General features: G+C 44.7%; 1 protein-coding gene across 5 annotated transcripts in view; it reads right to left on the bottom strand.

Moving 5' to 3' along the window:
- The window catches only part of PLA2G4A (phospholipase A2 group IVA), a 331,217-nt gene that overhangs the window by 122,423 nt on the left and 189,092 nt on the right, over window positions 1-19,702 (bottom strand). For all 5 annotated transcript variants that reach the window (XM_040407269.1, XM_040407267.1, XM_040407268.1 and 2 more), the window contains one exon: window positions 12,754-12,891. In XM_040407269.1, coding sequence (XP_040263203.1) covers window positions 12,754-12,891 — 138 coding nt within the window. The remainder of the gene's footprint in view (window positions 1-12,753; window positions 12,892-19,702) is intronic.

The following is a 19,702-nucleotide window of genomic DNA, read 5'->3' as shown; positions in this document are numbered from 1 at the left end:
CGCTTCTTTTCAATTTTCAGGAAGGATTCCTCCTATGTTTAGGTCATAAGTATGTTGCAGACCCAGGAAAAGGAACATCAATCTTCACACAAGACACTGTCCCACTGGGTATGTTGCTCTGTGAAGTATCAGAAAGGCGCATAGATAGTGAAGCACCATCGATAGAGTCGCATATAAAGGGTTTTAATTATACTAACAAACGTGATAAAATTAAAAGCATATCAGCCATAGAATCACCCTCGTATTCCTACCCGACCCGGGTTTCGCTCACGCTTCTTCTTTTTTGAAGATATAAAAAGACCCCTAAAAAAGGTGGAGTACTCGCCCCTGACGAAGCGATGAAAGGAATTCAGAGAAGGGAAGCAACAGAAGTAAAAGAAAAATACAATCAGAGTATTTTAGGAATGACCCCCCAAAAAAGAAGTCATGTATAGAGATGTCCCGAACTATTCGCCGGCAAACAGTTCCCGGTGAACATCGCTTGTTTCGCGTTCGCCGCGGCGGGCGAACATATGCAATGTTCGGTCCGCCCCCTATACGTCATCATTGAGCAAACTTTGACCCTGTACCTCACAGTCAGCAGACACATTCCAGCCAATCAGCATACCCTCCCTCCCAGACCCTCCCACCTCCTATCAAAAAGCAAGGACAGAATCCATCTTAGATTCATTCTGAAGCTGCAGTGTTAGTGAAAGCAGGGAGAGTGCTGTTGCTGATGATTTAATAGGGAAATCGTTGGCTAGGCCAGTGTTCTGTGTCCACTCCAGTCCTCAAAGACTCATCTGATGTAAGGACAGTGTCCTGACAGCACCCCAAAAATCCCTTTTTAGGGCTGGTACATCAGTCTGCTTTTTATATATATATATATATATATACAGTACAGACCAAAAGTTTGTACACACCTTCTCATTCAAAGAGTTTTCTTTATTTTCATGACTATGAAAATTGTAGATTCACACTGAATTCACACATGTGGAATTATATACATAACAAACAAGTGTGAAACAACTGAAAACATGTCATATTCTAGGTTTTTCAAAGTAGCCACCTTTTGCTTTGATTACTGCTTTGCAAACTCTTGGCATTCTCTTGATGAGCTTCAAGAGGTAGTCCCCTGAAATGGTTTTCACTTCACAGGTGTGCCCTGTCAGGTTTAATAAGTGGGATTTCTTGCCTTATAAATGGGGCTGGGACCATCAGTTGCATTGAGGAGAAGTCAGGTGGATGCACAGCTGATAGTCCTACTGAATAGACTGTTAGAATTTGTATTATTATGGCAAGAAAAAGGCAGCTAAGTAAAGAAAAACGAGTGGCCATCATTACTTTAAGATATGAAGGTCAGTCAGTCAGCCGAAAAATTGGGAAAACTTTGAAAGTAAGGGCTATTTGACCATGAAGGAGAGTGATGGGGTGCTGCGCCAGATGACCTGGCCTCCACAGTCACCGGACCTGAACCCAATCGAGATGGTTTGGGGTGAGCTGGACCGCAGAGTAAAGGCCAAAGGGCCAACAAGTGCTAAGCATCTCTGGGAACTCCTTCAAGACTGTTGGAAGACCATTTCAGGGGACTACCTTTTGAAGCTCATCAAGAGAATGCCAAGAGTGTGCAAAGCAGTAATCAAAGCAAAAGGTGGCTACTTTGAAGAACCTAGAATATGACATATTTTCAGTTGTTTCACACTTGTTTGTTATGTATATAATTCCACATGTGTTAATTCATAGTTTTGATGCCTTCATAGTCATGAAAATAAAGAAAACTCTTTGAATGAGAAGGTGTGTCCAAACTTTTGGTCTGTACTGTGTATATATATATATATATATATATATATATATATATATTGCAGTTGCCTGCCAGTGTGTGAGAGGCCACAGGCCCACAGACTGAACTGTGTGCACACCACTCAAATCGGGTGGCACAGTACCTTGCAGATAAAAAAGTTATTAAATTTTTACCCTTTAATATAATTGCAGTTGCCTACCAGTGTGTGTCAGGCCCACAAACTGTACTGTGCCCACTGCCCACCACTCATATAGGGTGGCACAGTACCTTGCACGCATAGTACCACTGATCTAAAAAAAAAATGACAGGCAGAGGCAGTGGCCGTCGTGGTCGTGGTGCTGTGATTTCCTTTGGCCCTAGAATAATGCCCAGTGTTCAGAGGCCACGTACACTGAACTCGAAAAATTCTGAGAACATAGTTGACTGGCTTACACAGGACACCCAATCTTCTCCAGCTTCCGCTCGGAACCTTGACGCACCATCCTCCTCCAGCTCAGCTTCGGGCACCTCTTAAGTTACCACTCGCCCGCCCGCCGCCAACACCACCAACACTAGCACCACAGCCGCTTCACTTGATCTGTCAGAGGAGTTATTTACACATCAGTTGGAAGAAATGAGTGATGCACAACAATTATTGCCAGAGGATGTAGATAACAGGGATATGTTTCAGTCAGTCAGCATCACACACATGGACGTATGGAGTGATGATGATGATGTTTTACCCACTGCTGCTTCCTTTGCTGAGTTGTCAGATACAAGTGAAGCGGTTGATGATGACGATGTGTCCGTGGATGTCATGTGGGTGCCCGCTCGAAGAGAAGAAGAACAGGGGGAAAGTTCAGATGGGGAGACAGAGAGGAGGAGGAGACGAGTTGGAAGCAGGGGGAGGTCGTCGCAAGGAGCTAGTGGCACAGTCAGACAGCATGTATCGGCACCAGGGGTCAGCCAGACAGCACGCCAATCAACGCATGCTGTTGCCACCACCAGAATGCCGTCATTGCAAAGCTCAGCAGTGTGGCATTTTTTTATGTGTCTGCCTCTGATAACAGCGATGCCATTTGCAACCTGTGCCAAAAGAAACTGAGTCGTGGGAAGTCCAACACCCACCTAGGTACAACTGCTTTGCGAAGGCACATGATCTCACATCACAAACGCCTATGGGATCAACTCATGGTGAGTACAAGCAGCACAGAAACTCAAAGCCACCATCCTCCTCCTGGTCCAGCATCTTCAGCCACGTCAACCACTGCTGTCTTCCTTGGCCCCTCTCAACCACCCGCCACTCCGCCTCTCACCTTCAGCAGTTCCTGCTCATCTGCCCACAGTCATGTGTCTGTCAAGGAAATGTTTGAGCATAAGAAGCCAATGTCACAGAGTCACCCCCTTGCCCGGCATCTGACAGCTGCCTTGTCTGAACTCTTAGCCCGCCAGCTTTTACCATACAAGCTGGTGGAGTCTGAGACCTTCAAAAAATGTGTAGCTATTAGGACACCGCAGTGTAAGGTACCCAGCCGAATTTTTTTTCCACAAAAGGCAATCCCCAACCTGTACTCTATTGTGGAAAAGGTTGACGGCTGCCAAGCATGGAATGCGTGGCTCTGCAGAGGAGTTGGTGACACCGCCACGACTTGCAGGCAGGCCTGCTGTCACCTCCTCTACTCCTCCTACTCCATCCTCTTCGCTAACCTCCTCGGCTGAGTCCTCTTCTGCTGCTGCGTCTTGCTCCACATGAACTGCACGCCCCCAAGTCCCCAGGGGCTATTCCACATCCCGGATACGACAGTGTCACGCCGTCTTGGGGTTGACTTGCCTGAAAGCAGAGAGTCACACCGGACCAGCACTTCTGTCCACCCTGAACGCACAGGTGGATCAGTGGCTGACCCCGCACCAACTGGAGATCGGCAAAGTGGTGTGTGACAACGGAAGCAATTTGTTGGCGGCATTGAATTTGGGCAAGTTGACACATGTGCCGTGCATGGCACATGTGTTGAATCTAATCGTATAACACTTTGTGCTTACAGGACGTCCTCAAGCAGGCCAGGAAGGTGTGTGCTTACAGGACGTCCTCAAGCAGGCCAGGAAGGTGTGTGGCCATTTCAGGCGCTCCTACACGGCCATGGCGCACTTTTCCGATATTCAGCTGCGAAACAACATTCCAGTGAGGCGCTTGATTTGCGACAGCCCGACACGTTGGAATTCAACACTCCTAATGTTCGACCGCCTGCGCCAACAAGAAAAAGCCGTCAACGAGTATTTGTATGACCGGGGTGCTAAGACAGCCTCTGCGGAGCTGGGTATTTTTTTGCCACGTTACTGGACGCTCATGTGCAATGCCTGTAGGCTCATGCGTCCTTTTGAGGAGGTGACAAACCTAGTCAGTCGCACCGAAGGCACCATCAGTGACATCATCCCATTTGTTTTCTTCTTGGAGCGTGCCCTGCGAAGAGTGCTGGATCAGGCCGTAGATGAGCGTGAAGAGGAAGAGGAAGAGTTGTGGTCACCATCACCACCAGAAACAGCCTTATCATCGCTTGCTGGACCTGCGGCAACGCTGGAAGAGGAGTCTGAGGAAGAGGAGTCAGAGGAGGAATGTGGCTTTGAGGAGGAGGAAGACCAACCACAGCAGGCATCCCAGGGTGCTCATTGTTACCTATCTGGTACCTGTGGTGTTGTACGTGGCTAGGGGGAAGAACAGACCTTCAATGAGATCAGTGAGGATGAGGAACGGGACATGAGTAGCTCGGCATCCAACCTTGTGCAAATGGGGTCTCTCATGCTGTCATGCCTGTTGAGGGACCCTCGTATAAAAAGGCTGAAGGAGAACGACCTGTACTGGGTGGCCACGCTACTAGACCCCCGTATAAGCAGAAAGTCGCTGAAATGTTACCGAATTACCGGAAGTCAGAAAGGATGCAGCAGTTCCAAAACAAGTTAAAAAGTATGCTTTACACAGCGTATAAGGGTGATGTCACAGCACAACGGGAATCTAACAGGGGAAGAGGTGAAAGTAATCCTCCTCCTACCACGACCACGCCGGCAAGGACAGGACGCTTTACAGACGTGTTGTTGATGGAGGACATGCAGAGCTTTTTAAGTCCTACGCATCGCCACAGCCCTTCAGGGTCCACCCTCAGAGAACGACTCGACCGACAGGTAGCAGACTACCTTGCCTTAACTGCAGATATCGACACTCTGAGGAGCGATGAACCCCTTGACTACTGGGTGTGCAGGCTTGACCTGTGGCCTGAGCTATCCCAATTTGCGATAGAACTTCTGGCCTGCCCCGCTTCAAGTGTCCTGTCAGAAAGGACCTTCAGTGCAGCAGGAGGTATTGTCACTGAGAAGAGAAGTTGCCTAGGTCAAAAAAGTCTAGATTACCTAACCTTTATTAAGATGAATGAGGCATGGATCCCGAAGGGACTGACAGTGGGGGATGCATTTGACTAAAAAAGGCCTGATGAGATGCCTTGGGCTAAAAATGGTCCACACGCTGCTGTATTTAATCTCTGCATGCCGGATGACTTGCGTGACTTATCCGCAACCAACTAGGGTTCAAGCCGCAATGTTTTTGTGCACTTTCTGCCTGGAAAACATCAATTTTTCCGGCCGCTGCTACAGTAGCAGCGGCTGCAACAATACCTAATTTTTCAGGCATGTGTACATGCCTAATTTTTCTGGCCTCTGGTGCTGCACTGTGGCAGCAAAAAAAAAAGGCACATACATGTGTCAATTCCCCTTCGTGATTGTTACCTTGTTGTGGTGAAGGGGCTTGCGTATCACAATAAAGCGATCACCTCTATGAGTGTGTTGGCAATGTTGGCACACCCCAGATGATAAGGTCGTTGCTTCATTGTTAACAGACCAAAAGCGATCGGCTGGATAATTTTGCATAGAAAAAACATTAATTTTCTTTGGGATCATCTAAGGTGATCATTAAAGCCTACTAGGCCCACAATGGGCCCACACTGCGAATCATTGTTTTCTGGGTCACTTAACTACCTCAGCACGACCATAGGCTTTGAAAAACCGCCATTGTCTGCAATCTCCCAAACGTGCGCACGAGCACAGTCGTCACTACACCAAGATTGACGCATAGAGGAATAAAATTTATGTCATGAGTGTGTCAACTATTGACAACTCTTTGCGGTTGTCTCAAATCTATTTGATACACGTTTCCTGATAGGGGACGTAACAGGGATTAAACTGATAAGAATAGTACTACTTAACACACCACTCATATAGGGTGGCACAGAACATTGCACGGCGCACGCGCAGTGCCCCAAATTGGAAGTAAGAGGACCGACCAACCATCTTTTTCCATCTCCCGGTTCCTAAAATCTATTCCATACACCGGCCCCTGATAGGGGACAAAACAGAGATTAAACTGGTAAGAACAGATTTTTTTAAAGGGTTTCTACCACCTCGTTTTGAGAAATTTAGCTGTCAGACACTAGCGATCCGCTAGTGTCTGCTCAACCAAACAATGCTATTATAATAGCTTTTTGTGCAGCCGTTTCCATAAAAAACAAACTTTTATCGATATGCTAATGAGCCTCTAGGTGCTATGCGGGCATCTTTTCAGCACCTAGAGGCTCGGTCTACCTTCACAAAATGCCGCCCAGCGCGTCCCTCCAGCCCATCTCCTCTGGAATGCAATCCCCCCTCTGAGTCAGCGGACGAATTCTCGCGCATGCGCCGTGCGCGTCTGTCTTCGGCGCAGGCGCAGTTAATGTTTAACCGTGGAGATGTCTGTCAGACATTAACTGCGCCTGCGCCGAAGACAGATGCGCATGGCGCATGCGCGAGAATTCGTCTTCTGACTCAGAGGGAGGATCGCATTCCAGAGGAGATGGGCGGGTTGGAGGGACGCGCTGGGCGGCATTTTGTGAAGGTAGACCGAGCCTCTAGGTGCTGAAAAGACGCCCGCATAGCACCTAGAGGCTCCTTAGCATATCGATAAAAGTTCGTTTTTTATGGAAACGGCTGCACAAAAAGCTATTATAATAGCATTGTTTGGTAGAGCAGACACTAGCGGATCGCTAGTGTCTGACAGCTAAATTTCTCAAAATGAGGTGGTAGTGAAACCCTTTAATTAAAAAAAAAAAGAGGACAGGCTCTGCGGAGCTGGGTATTTTTTGGCCGCGTTACTGAACACTCATGCACAATGGCTGTAGGCTCATGCATCCTTTTGCGGAGGTGACAAACCTGGTCAGTCAAACCCAAGGCAACATCATCGACCTCATCCCATATGCGTTTTTTCTGGAGCGTGCCCTGCGAAGAGTGCTGGATCAGGCCGTAGATGAGCATGTAGAGGAAGGTGGTCATCATAACCACCAGAAGCAGCCTTGTCGTCGATTGCTGGACCTGTGGCAACGCAGAGAGAGGAGTCTGAAGAAGAGGAGTCAGAGGAGGAAGGTGGCTTTGAGGAGGTGGAAGACCAACCACAGCAGGCGTCCCAGGGGGCTTGTTGTCACCTTTTGGGGACCCTTTGTGTTGTACGTGGCTGGGTAGAGGAAGAGACCTTCAATGACGTCAGTGAGGACAAGGAACGGGACATGGCTAGCTTGGTATCCAACCTTGTGCAAATGGGGAGTTTGCGGTTGTGCAAATAGACTGTTTGCGGTGCGTTAAACGGGGAGTTTGGTCTGTCACTGTGAAGCGGGCGTAACCCTTACACTACCTGATCGATACATCATACCTGATCGTATACACACACTGGATGTTTTAAAGCACGTTATTCCAAACAATTTAGGAATGTTAGGCGATTTATGCCCTTTATGGATTAAAACCCTACTCTGCGTCAACTACGTAATTTTCCATGGGAGTTTTGCCATGGATCCCCCTCCGGCATGCCACAGTCCAGATGTTAGTCCCCTTGAAACAACTTTTCCATCACTATTGTGGCCAGAAAGAGTCCCTGATGGTTTTAAAATTTGCCTGCCTATTGAAGTCTATGGCGGTTCGCCCGTTCGCGGACATTTGCGTTCGCGAACAGAAAATTTTATGTTCGCGAACATCTCTAGTCTTGTAGAGGAAGGGGAAAAGGGAAACAGGATCCCAAAGCCCAAAAAGACAGGGAGAAGTGAGCGGGATTTTTAACCTTAGTTCGTATACTCTTGCAGATAACGTGAAAGAGGTTCTAGGGAAGGGGATAAAATTTGCGCCAACCAATAGACTTAATAAGTTTGAGGCTTTCCTGGATGTCCATTAATATATTAGAAAACTTAATATTGCCAAATATTGTCTAAGTAATCAGGCACCTCTAAAGAGGCTGAAAATGAAGTGATTCATACACAATTGCGGGAGAAACACACTTTTTTTCAAAAAAATAAAGATAATGAGTGTATTGAGGCGTTTAAAAGAGGGCTTCTTAAGGAATTAGATAAAATGGATACTAAACCGAAATACCACAACCTCACATTAGAAAAAAAAATTAGCTCTCAAAAAACTTTAATTTAACCCAAACATTTTCATCAAGCCGGCAGATAAGGTGGGGGGGAGGGGGGGGGAGTGGTAATAATGGATTTAGAAAAATACTGTTGTTATCTGATGGGGATACTTAGCAAATATTGAAAAAAAAAATATACAATAGAATATAAAAGCAAAATAGAGTTGCTTCGAGAGGGGAATGGAATTTGATTATTTGACCATTAAGCTTCCAGTGACCCCTGTCATATATCACTTGCCGAAGATCAATAAAAGTCTGACTAATCCCTTGGGGAGACCCATGGTCTCAGGGATTAACCCACTTATAAGTAGATTGACAGAATATATCGATTTTTTCCTCCAAAAGTATGTCACCCGGGCTCCCTCCTATCTCAAGGACACAAATAATGCCATCGAGTTCATTAAAAGCCTAGGACAGAATCGAGAGAACACGTGGCTCGCTACGGTAGATGTAACATCATTATACACGATTATCCCAAAAGAATTGGGACTCAGGGCAGTTGAGGAGGAATTAAAGAATGATCCTGAAATGTTAAATCAACAAGGAAAATGTATTTCAGATGGTGTAGACGTCTATCTTAGTCACAATTATTTTTGGTTCAAAATACATATTATTTACAGCAGACAGGGACTGCAATGGGGGAGAAATTCACCCCCAGTTTCGCTAAACTTTTCATGGACCTCTGGGAAAAAGAAAGAATCAATCCTATCCTAGAGAAAAAAAAAATCTAAATGGAGAACTGCGGATTTGGAAACGTTATATCTACGACTGTTTATTTATATGGGAAGGAGAAAAGGGATTGATAAATCTCATTACAGATCTTAATAAAAATAATTGGAATCTCAAATTTACGAGTAACATCAGCGCCACCTCTATTAACTTCCTAGATATAACTATTGTTATTGATGACAATGTCTTTAAAACAAAAACCTTCTTTAAAGAGACCAACGTAAACGCATATATTGCAACTACCAGTTGCCATTATGGCCCCTGGCTAAAAAATATACCAAAAGGACAATTCAAGAGAATTTATTGCAATTATACAGTGACCTATAAAATACAAAGTCAGGTCATTCATGAGCTGTTTGTAGAAAAAGATATCTAGAAAAGGATTTGACCATCTGTTGTAAAAATATACAGGAAAGTGCCTAGTTTAATTCCAACCGAAAACGTTAAAAGGAAAGGGAACAAATTCACATGGTGTGGCTTTTGCCTCCCGTGTAAAAACAGGGCCAAAGGAAATAGAATCAGAAGTGTACAAGTAATTAACTGAAATAAAAAAGATCTTGATTTTAAAATAAAGGGGGAAATTACGTGTGAATGTACAGGAGTCTTGTATCTATTGGCGTGCCCTTGTGGCCTCCAATATGTGGGGAGAACTACGAGAAAATTAAAAACAAGAATTAAGGAGCATATCTGCAACATTAAAAAGGGCTTGGAGACACATAGTGTTCCTTTGCATTTTAAAAAAGTCCAACGACCGCCGAGTTGCCCACATTCTAACCAGTGCTGATTACTGGGTGGCCACCCTGCTGGATCCCTGTTACAAGGACAACGTGCTTTCCTTAATTCAGTCACTAAAGCGTGATCGGAAGATGTGAGAGTACAAGCGCACGCTGGTAGATGCACTGCTGATGGCATTCCTAACTGACAGCGGGGGCTCAGTGGAAGCACAAGGTGAAGGCAGAGGAGGAGGAAGAAGTCGCCAACGCAGCTGGGGCACTGCCAGCACCTAAGTAGGGACGGTTAGCATGGCTGAAATGTGGAAAAGCCTCGTCAGCACGCCACGACAACCAGCACCGCCAGCTGACACGGAACCTCTTAGAAGGAGGCAGCATTTCAGCAACATGGTGGAACAGTACATTTGCACACGCCTACACGTACTGACTAATGGGTCTGCCCCATTCAACTTCTTGGTCTCCAAATTGGGCACATGGCCTGAGCTTGCCCTTTACGCCTTGGAGGTGCTGGCCTGCCCTGCGGCCAGTGTATTGCCCGAACGTGTGTGTCAGGAATCATCCTGCTATGTCTGTTTAGTTCAGATGGTCTTGCCCTCAAGTTTTCCCTCTGTTAAGATGGTGGATTGTGTCTCAGCTGGGTGCCATCTTACTTCCTGTTTCACATTTAAACCTCTCAAGCCTGTTACTAATTGCTTGAGTATTGTGTTTAGCTTCTTCTCGTGCAGTCCTCTTGCTTGGAACTAGCTCTCTGGTTTGTTCCTCCTACTTGTGGTTTACCCTGCTACTTTGTGACATCCTGCTACCTCCTGTTGCCGACCCGGATTGCTTGACTACGTTCCTGTGCCGCCTGCCCTGACCCATTGCTCGTCTAACCTCGGCTCTTCTGCATCCTTCGGTCCTGCACCGTTGCTACCGGTAACGGCTCCGCCTGCCTGGCTCTGCTGCATCCTTCGGTCCTGCACTGTTGCTACCGGTTACGGCTCCGCCTGCTTGGCTCTGCTACAGCCTTCAGTCCTGCAACCTCCTATTCAAGACTCCGGTATTTCCTGTGTACAGGCCTTGTCCCTGCCATTGGATTCCAGCAGTATTCCACTAGAATCGTGACAGTGTGTTTAGAATGGCAGGGGGGTGATCACAGACAAGCGCAGCCGCCTGTCCACAGCCAATGTGGACAAGCTCACGTTCATTAAAATGAACCAGCCATGGATCCCACAGGACTTATCCGTACCTTGTGCTGAATAGACAAGTGTACCGGCCGCACCCAGCTATTGTCATACTCCAGCACACTCTCTCTTTGCGTTCTCTTTTCCATTTTTAAATGTTTTGGGACCTTCCCAAATTTATAAAAAAAATATAAATAAAGGGGAAAAAAAAACAAAAAAACAAAAACAGTCTTTGCTATCTCCTCCTCCACCGCTGCTTCCAGATTTTTTTTAAATTTTTTTCTATTGTTATTTTAAGTTATTTCCCTATCCACATGTTTGCAGGGCAATTTTCCTGCTCTTATCCCATTTTGCTTCCTTTTGCAGCCCTCTAGCCCTTACTATGACTATTTTACAGCCATTTTAGTGCACCAAAGCTCGGGTCCCCATTGACTTCAACCCGAAGTTCGGCTGAACCCGACGAACCCGAACATCCACGGGTCCACTCATCCCTACTAAACTATCATGTCATTCCCAAGCAGGAAAATCTATAATAGGGCTGCGTGTACTTGTGGGCGTACAAATGACGCCGATAGGACCTCAGGATAGGTCATCATTTCTTAGATCGGCCGGGTGCAACACCCAGCACCCCCAGTGATCAGCTGTTACAGGGAACCACTGCGCTCACAGGAGCTCTGGTGAGTGCAACCAATTCCCAGCATCTCTCCCAAGCACAGTGCCATACATTGTATAGCGACTGTGCTTGATATTGCAGCCCAGACCCATTCACTTTAATGGGGCTGAGCTGCAACTAGGCTATGTGACCGATGTGCAGTGAGTGATGTCACATGGCTTAGGAAGATGCCGCAGTGCTCACGGAGTGCCCAACCTCTTCTAACAGCTGATTGGCAAGAGGTTTGGGTGTCCAAAAGATAGGTTATCAATATCTGTTACTGAATAACCCTTTTAATGACCAGAGATTATTTGTTGATTAGCACACGTGGTAATTTAACATCCTTAAAGGGGTTGTCTCACTTCACCAAATGGCATTTACCATGTAGACAAAGTTAATACAAGACACTTACTAATGTTCTGTGCTTGTCCATGTTGCCTTTTCTGCTGGATTGATTAATTTTTCAATCACATTATACACTGCTCGTCTCCAGGGGTTATGAGTGTGCCTTTGGAGTGTGGGAGGAAACTGGCGAACCTGGAAGAAACCTACACAAACACGGGGAGAACATACAACCTCCATGCAAATGTTGTTCTTGGTCGGATTCAAACCTTGGACCCCAGCCCTGGAAGGCACCAATGCTAACCACTGAGACACTGTGCTGCTCAATAGAAAAAGGTCCCGGCCTCTCTAGTGGCTGGGACTGTGGGGTTCCGCATAGGCTGGCGCTTTGTCCTATAGTGTGCAAGACGGCCACCACTGATGGATTGTAGGTTCATCATAACCATGGACACGAGCAGTGTATAATGTGATGGAAAAATAAATCCAGCCAGCAAAGGAGGCTAAATGGATAATCACAATAGCGATAGCGAGACATTCAGACTCAAACATGCACTCTGGGTTATAATCCCAGGCTAGGATCAAGTGCCTAATGTACAGACTTGTGTTTTGGACCCAATCCTGGTTTTGGCTTACAAATACTAATGAAAAATACTTATCAAATACGGACCATGACTAACAGACCATTGTGTATGCTGCAATTAATCTTTCACTACATTAAACTCACAATGGTTATTAACATTACACAGTCTATGCATGATCTAAAAAGGTTTACAGCTCTAACTCACAGAGTGTACTTGTCTTCAATTAACACACTTATCAGTTTTTTGTTTTTTTTAAAGAATTTATACCATTGTATAATTTGAAGAACACTATCTCTAGTAATATTGTTTGCCAAATTGCTTACATACCCATAAAAAAGTGCAGTGGATATTCCTCATATCTCTTTATAACCGTGCCCATATAAAATTTACTTCCAAAAATTTCTGGAGACATGAATGTGCCATATTTTGCCATTCCTATCTCATATGGGGTAAATTCCACCCAATCTGCAAGATAAAAAAAAAAAAGGAATCTGCAATTGCTACTTCTTCACTTAATATGGCCAGCTATAAGAAAACTATTAGAAGAATCAACAGATGGTTAAAACGAGCATGTACAGTATATTTTTTACTTGCACTATGTAAGACTATGAGATGGCTTTTATAAAGATAACAACACTGTATTTATACTCACATGACACATTTATATTCACATTTATATTCACATGACAATTTCAAATGGAGCCATCAGTCAGGCCCGAATCTAGCTTTTCTGTTGCTTAATGAGAAAAGCAAAATTAGATCATCCTTAAATTGGAGATGTGTACGTGCAGGGGTGGACGGCATTATCTGACAAACTATCCCCCTTTCCTGCAGCATGTGACCTGCCATCTAAGGCTTTTGAAGTGAAATCTTCTGAGAAAGTATGTAAACAGAAAACCAAACCAATAAATTACATAAACTCCAGTATAGTTCACTTGGTATCGTACAAATATGTGTTTTCTGCACTCAGGAAAAATTGATGTTTCAATTGATGAACTTTATTTTAAAGGACATAGAAAACTATGTAAGATATAAGATATGTGTATAGATGTCCATATTTTGAGTATGGCTCTGATTAAATTACTGTGTTTTTGTTCTATTATCGTCTCAAACTTCTCATTTGACTTGGGGCTCTGGTTTTTCTTGAACAAAATATACACTCTTGGTAAAAATACAAATTAAATAAAGTTTCAGGTGTTACTCTTATATGACATAGATTAATAACTCACCATACAGTAAATGCTTGTGATTGCTGTGATCACTCCTCAGACGGAATTTACAGATAATACATACTACCGTACTGTGCCCAAATAATATCATAATATAGGATTCAAATTGTGTGGCTGTCATGGCCCATAAACAGGTAGGAACTAGTGTTAGGGACCACTCATAGAGGCGACCTTGACGTGGTGAGTGGCTTATTACGCTTTGGCCAAAATGTACACCAATGCCTCATTCAACATCCAGCATGGAGGCAGGGCGGAGTGCTGGTCGCAGAGTGCTATTGCATTTGTGTTCTTTTCTTTGTATATGTATTTCGCCATAGCGATGTGCACCTGCATATAGGGTTGTGCTGACTGAATCCCCCACATTTTTTTCTTTGTAGGATTCAAATTATATATCCCATAGTGCTTGATCATGCTGCCATACAGTACTCAAAGAAAAAATAAGGAAAACATGTTCTTCTCCATGACCATTATTACCCTTCAGAAATGGAGCAGAATGAATCTACAGGAAAACATATTTGGTCTTATTTAAGCAATAAACTTAAAGCACTATAAAAGACATACAAGCTGAGGATCACCTAGTTAAAAACAACCACACAATTAGCTTCCATTTATCTTTTAACCCCTTAAGGACCTTGCTAATTTTCACCTTAAGGACCAGGCCATTTTTTGCAAATCTGACATGTGTCACTTAATGTGGTGATAACTTTAAAACGCTTTTACTTAATCAGGCCATTCTGAGAATGTTTTTTCGTCACATATTTTACTTCATGACAATGGTAAAATTGAGTCAAAAAATTTCATTTTTATTTATTAAAAAAATACCAAATTTACCAAAAACATTAGCAAATTTCAATTTCTCTACTTTTATAATAGATAGTAATAACTCCAAAAATAGTTATTACCTTACATTCCCCCTATGTCTACTTCATGTTTGGATCATTTTGTGAATGCCACTTTATTTTTTGTGGACGTTAGAAGACTTAGAATTTTAGAAGCAAATCTTGTCATTTTTCAGAAAATTTCCCACTTATTCAGTGGGCCAGGATATGGGTAGTTAATAGTCTATAGTTAGTTTGTGACGCCAATTGCAGCGTGCACAGGGTACTATCGCAGGGCCCTCCCAAGGTGTTGTAGTACACAAAGACATACACAAAACGGCTACTCTGAGGTTCCTGCCTGCATGAGTAGGGTGTCCTAAGTAACAGTTTCCCTCTCGGTTTAACCAGTGAACCAAACGTCTGCACTAAGCAATCACTACTGACTGACTTTGAAGTGTTCCGGCCTCTGAACACCAAAGAAAGCATGGGGGTGTCTTTACTCTGTAATCCCACCATTATGTAATGAAATGCCCGCAAATGGAAGGGTGGCTTTATCCTGTATTCCCTTCCCTGCACCAAAGTCAAAATATAAGGCTTATAGCACGATCACTATGGTGACTATGGGTAGCTAAAATGGCTCTAAGGTTTGAGGCACCATACCTTAGGCAAAGGCACAGAAGGGGAAGTATCAGCTTCTCCATGCGCTTCTGGCAATGTCACAGGAGGAGGGTATAATAATCCCATGAAACTCCTTGAAGACACCTCAGGATGGGAGCAATCCTGAACAAATAAAAAACGGGAAGGAGGGGTCAAAAACTCCTCTAACCATTCCCGAAGCAGCGTGGTTACCTGTGTAGTTACTGGACCTGCCTGAGACTTACCACTTGGTCCTACCCTGGGTACCTAGGATATATAACACTGGGTGTAGGCCATTAGTATGGAGGCAGTCCGTATAAAGGGGGGAGAGAACAAGAGCTGTAAAGCAAGGCACACAAAAGTAAGGTGCTACATATCTGGCTAAAGGCAAAAGTTAGTGCAATATAACAATAAGTGCATGAAGGTCACATTGCGGCACCTAGAAAAGAATACACACAATGGGCATATGATACTTGAACGTTGCTTCACCTGTAAATTTGAGTGAATAAACAGTGCAATAATATAGCAATAGAGATCACAAAGAGCTCAGGTACAAGCTTGTAACGTTGCATAACCTGTAGACATAATAGAAAAACGTTATGCATTTATTAGTGCAATAATACGCTCAAATATGGCTTAAAGGGGTTATCCCACTTCCCCTTTTTATACTTACCTGCTGCCACCGCGCCGTTCACTTCCTGGATTCTGGCTGGGGGCGGGCTTCATCTTGATTGAAGTCTTCTCCTGGCCGGGCCGCGGCGCTGGACTGAACGCGCACGCTGCCGCGCATGCGCCATGTGACCAGTATAGTACAGAGCCAGCGTGCGCGTTTGCAGCTCTGTACTATTCTGGCCGGGAAGAAGTCACCGTCGCGCATGCGCGGCAGCGTGCGCGTTCAGGACAGCGAGCAGCCAGCCGGGAGAAAAGAAGAAGTCTTCTGAGCAAGCGCGACCATCGGGATTCTGGAGAAGAGTGGTGGCCGTAACCAGGGGAGACCGAGTCACAACAATAAGGTAAGTGGGGATGAATTTTCTCCTAAACGGTGGGAATTTGTTAATCAAGTATATTTACAAAAATGATCACTGTCAAATCATTAACTGATTTAACAGTGATCATTATGATGGGATAACCCCTTTAAGTCCTTTTTCTTTGAAGTGCTTGATGTAGAATTCTCTGGAAAGAGGTAAAAGTCAATTGTAATCCACAGGAACAATAAAGTTAATTGTAATCCCATGGAAGGTATAAAATGTTATATAAAAGCACATAAAACAGCAGCATAATAGTTCAATGAGGCTCTGAAGTAACCTGAGAAAGGGGATAAAACAATGAACTGGGGCATAAAAGGTTGTTGATGATGGGCGGAGTCCTCACAAGAGTGGCCATCCAGATGAGGCTGTAACTTGTGGCAACCCGAAACAACAAAACTGGCCAACAGTCTCTCAGTTTTCAAGACCAGTCGCCACTGTGGCTCCCAATAGTCCTTTATTTTTAGAAAAGGAGCATTTTTAGAGAAGGACATGCGTTAACAGGATGTTTTGTAGAGAAACTTAAAAAAATCTAAACTTCAAGTACAAGAACAAATAACAAACCTTCTTTCAAATGACTAAGGATAGAACAGATAAAGCATCAAAACTATAAATAATGATTTTAATGCGTATACTATGTAAATATTCTATAATGAAAAATCAGTTGTTGAGAAGCCTTCTCATTAATATCTAACCTACAAGAATTAATGGCAGTCACAATACATCCAAAAAACTCTAAGACATAAATCAGCAAATTAGTAGTTTTCAACCTTTTCACACTGAGTACCCCCTAATGACAAAAAGTTTGAACTGACTACCTCAATACTATTTTTTATTATCCCACATCCCAGACTAACAGATAAACAGGATAATACATCACTACATACCTATTACATCCAGTGACGTCTCATCTTATATGGATGTCTCGTCTGTGTAGAGAGTTTGCCACACAGATATCTCAGGTTCATACTTTTCCATCATCCTTCCCACCTTCTGAATACCCAGTCCTTCCACCCCAATACTATACTGCAGAAACAGATAGTTCCTCCTTCAATAATTATTGCCACACAGTGTCCTCAAAAATAATTGTTCCTAGCAAATGCAAGTGCCCCTGAGAGTAATAGTGTCGTAAACCTAGTGTCCCCACAAAATAAGCTGATACTGCGCCAGGGTGCCTGCAGCAATACTGCTCCCAAAAGTCTCAATTATAGTAATAATTATCTCCTAGAGTGTCCAATAGTAATAATGTCCTCTATTGTGCCCCAGAAATAATAATGCCCCTATAGGGCACATACTAGTAATCATGTCCCCCATAGTCCCCAGAAGTAATAAAGCCCACCATAATATCTCATAGTAGTACCTCCCATTACAGTGCCCTCAGTAGTAGTAAAACCCACATTATACTCTTCAGTAGTAATAATTCCCCCTATAGAGCCATCATAATGCCCAAATAGTAATATTGCACCCATAGGGGTCCCAGAAATAATAATGCTCATCTATAGTGCACTTGTAGAACTAAAGCCATCTAGACTGTCCCCATTATTAATAAAGTCCACCACTGTGCCCTTCAGTAGTAGTCATGTCCCCACAGTGTGCCCCAGTAGTAAATATAGACCCTTATAGTACCCCCAGTAGTATTAAAACTCCCTATAGTGACCCAGTAATAATTAAGCCCACCACAGTGCCTCCAGTAGTAATAAAGCCCAATATAGTGCCTCCAGTAGTAATAAACCCATCACAGTGCTCCACAGTTGATGAAAAGCCCACCATAATGCTCCATTGGCATTACACTCACCACAGTATGCTCAAGTAGTAAATACATACTCTTATAGTGTCCCAGTAGTACAAATTTGCCCCCCAGCAGTAATAAAGCCCTCACAGTATGCCCCAGTAATACTCCTGCCTATAGTGCCCCCAGTAGTACTAATGCCCACTATTATTCCCCTCAATAGTAATAAAACCCCCATAATGTGCTCCAGTAGAAAACATGCCCCCTGTGGGGATTTCGCTCTGGTAGGCAGACTAACAGATGCAGTACAGAGGCAAAAACAAAGTCTTTGACTTAAACAGTTCACTGTTTATTCACACAAAAATGACAGTTTGTCATCTTGGTGTTCATTCACACCATGGCAAGTCCACAAAACAAAAAGCATTTACCTTTTCAGCGGTTTTGGCAGTAGCAGTCCCCAACAGGCTTTAGGAGCTACTTCCCAGCAATACGGCTCTCAGCCCTTTAGTACGGCACACAAATTGCAGATCCCAAACCACAGAGACTCCACAGATATTCACTGTGAAATGGAGGATAATCCACACACAGCTGAGACTGCTGGTGGGTTTAATATCCCTAACCAAAACCCAGCCTGGAACATGGGGAACAGCCACCCACCCTGCACTTTGGGTGCTCCCAGTAAGAGCCGGCCCAGATCGGTTTTACAGCCACACCAAATAACCAATAGTGTCATTTAGCACTAGCTGCTGCTGACACTTAAAGTTACCGGCTCTTACCTCACCGAGGCCAGGAACCTCAGTGACCCATATCTTCCGTCAATGACGGCCCCTTGCGCTTTCCTGCATACCTCCCCCGTTTGTTCAACCCTGAGGGGTGAACACCCACCAGACAGTTTACCCGGGACAGGGCATCTGCATTTCCCTGTAACCTGCCTGCCCTATGTTCCACGGAAAACTTGAAGTTCTGTAGAGACAAAAACCACCTGGTGACCCGAGCATTCCTCTTTTTGGCTTGGCTCATCCACTTGAGAGGGAGTGGTCGGTCACCAGATGGAACTTTCTCCCCAACAGATAATAGTGGAGAGACTCGAGTGCCCACTTGATGGCCAGGCACTCTCTCTCAACTATACTGTACCTAGTCTCGGCTGGGGTGAGTTTGCGGATCAGGAAAACAACGGGATGTTCCTCCCCATTGATGTCCTGAGAGAGTACAGCTCCGAGGCCTACTTCAGATGTACCACAAACTCCCTCATTATTATTATGGAGGATTATCCAGCATCATCATTTTTTTTTTTTTTACGCTCGAACATTTGGGCCACGGAAGCCTGCCTTGTGCCAGATGAACGCGAAGACGGCGCGGTGGAAGGTGGAGTGGAGGACAAATGGGCGAAGAGAGGAGAAGGAGAAGAGGCAGGATGTGGAGCGACAGGAGTGTGGCTTTGTGGGTTCTGACGGTGTTGCGCCCACTCGGCTCGATAATGGGAGGCCGGGTGCCTTCTTAAGGCGGTCGTCCCTAGGTGAATGTTGGGCTTACTGAGACTTATGAGTTGACAGCACAGGCTGCAGATGGCAACACTATTATAAGCAGCAGACACGTTAAAAAAATCCCACACTGTGGAGCCATGTGCCGGCGTCCTGGGAGTGCAAGATGTGACCGTGCATGGTGGATGGCTCGCTCCAGATACATTTCCAGTCTGCTTTTTGCCTTCTGAGCACTGCGAGTTCTGCCTGCTTCTCCTCTCTATCTGCTGCTCCATCTCTCCCTCTGAACTCCCCTCCTCTTCCTCTCTTGTGGGCACCCACGTGACATCCATTGACACGTCATCATCGTCACTGGTGA

Source organism: Bufo bufo, chromosome 9, assembly GCF_905171765.1.
Source record: "Bufo bufo chromosome 9, aBufBuf1.1, whole genome shotgun sequence".
In the NCBI taxonomy this organism is placed as follows: Eukaryota; Metazoa; Chordata; class Amphibia; order Anura; family Bufonidae; genus Bufo; species Bufo bufo.
This window is presented reverse-complemented; position numbering and strand designations above follow the sequence as displayed.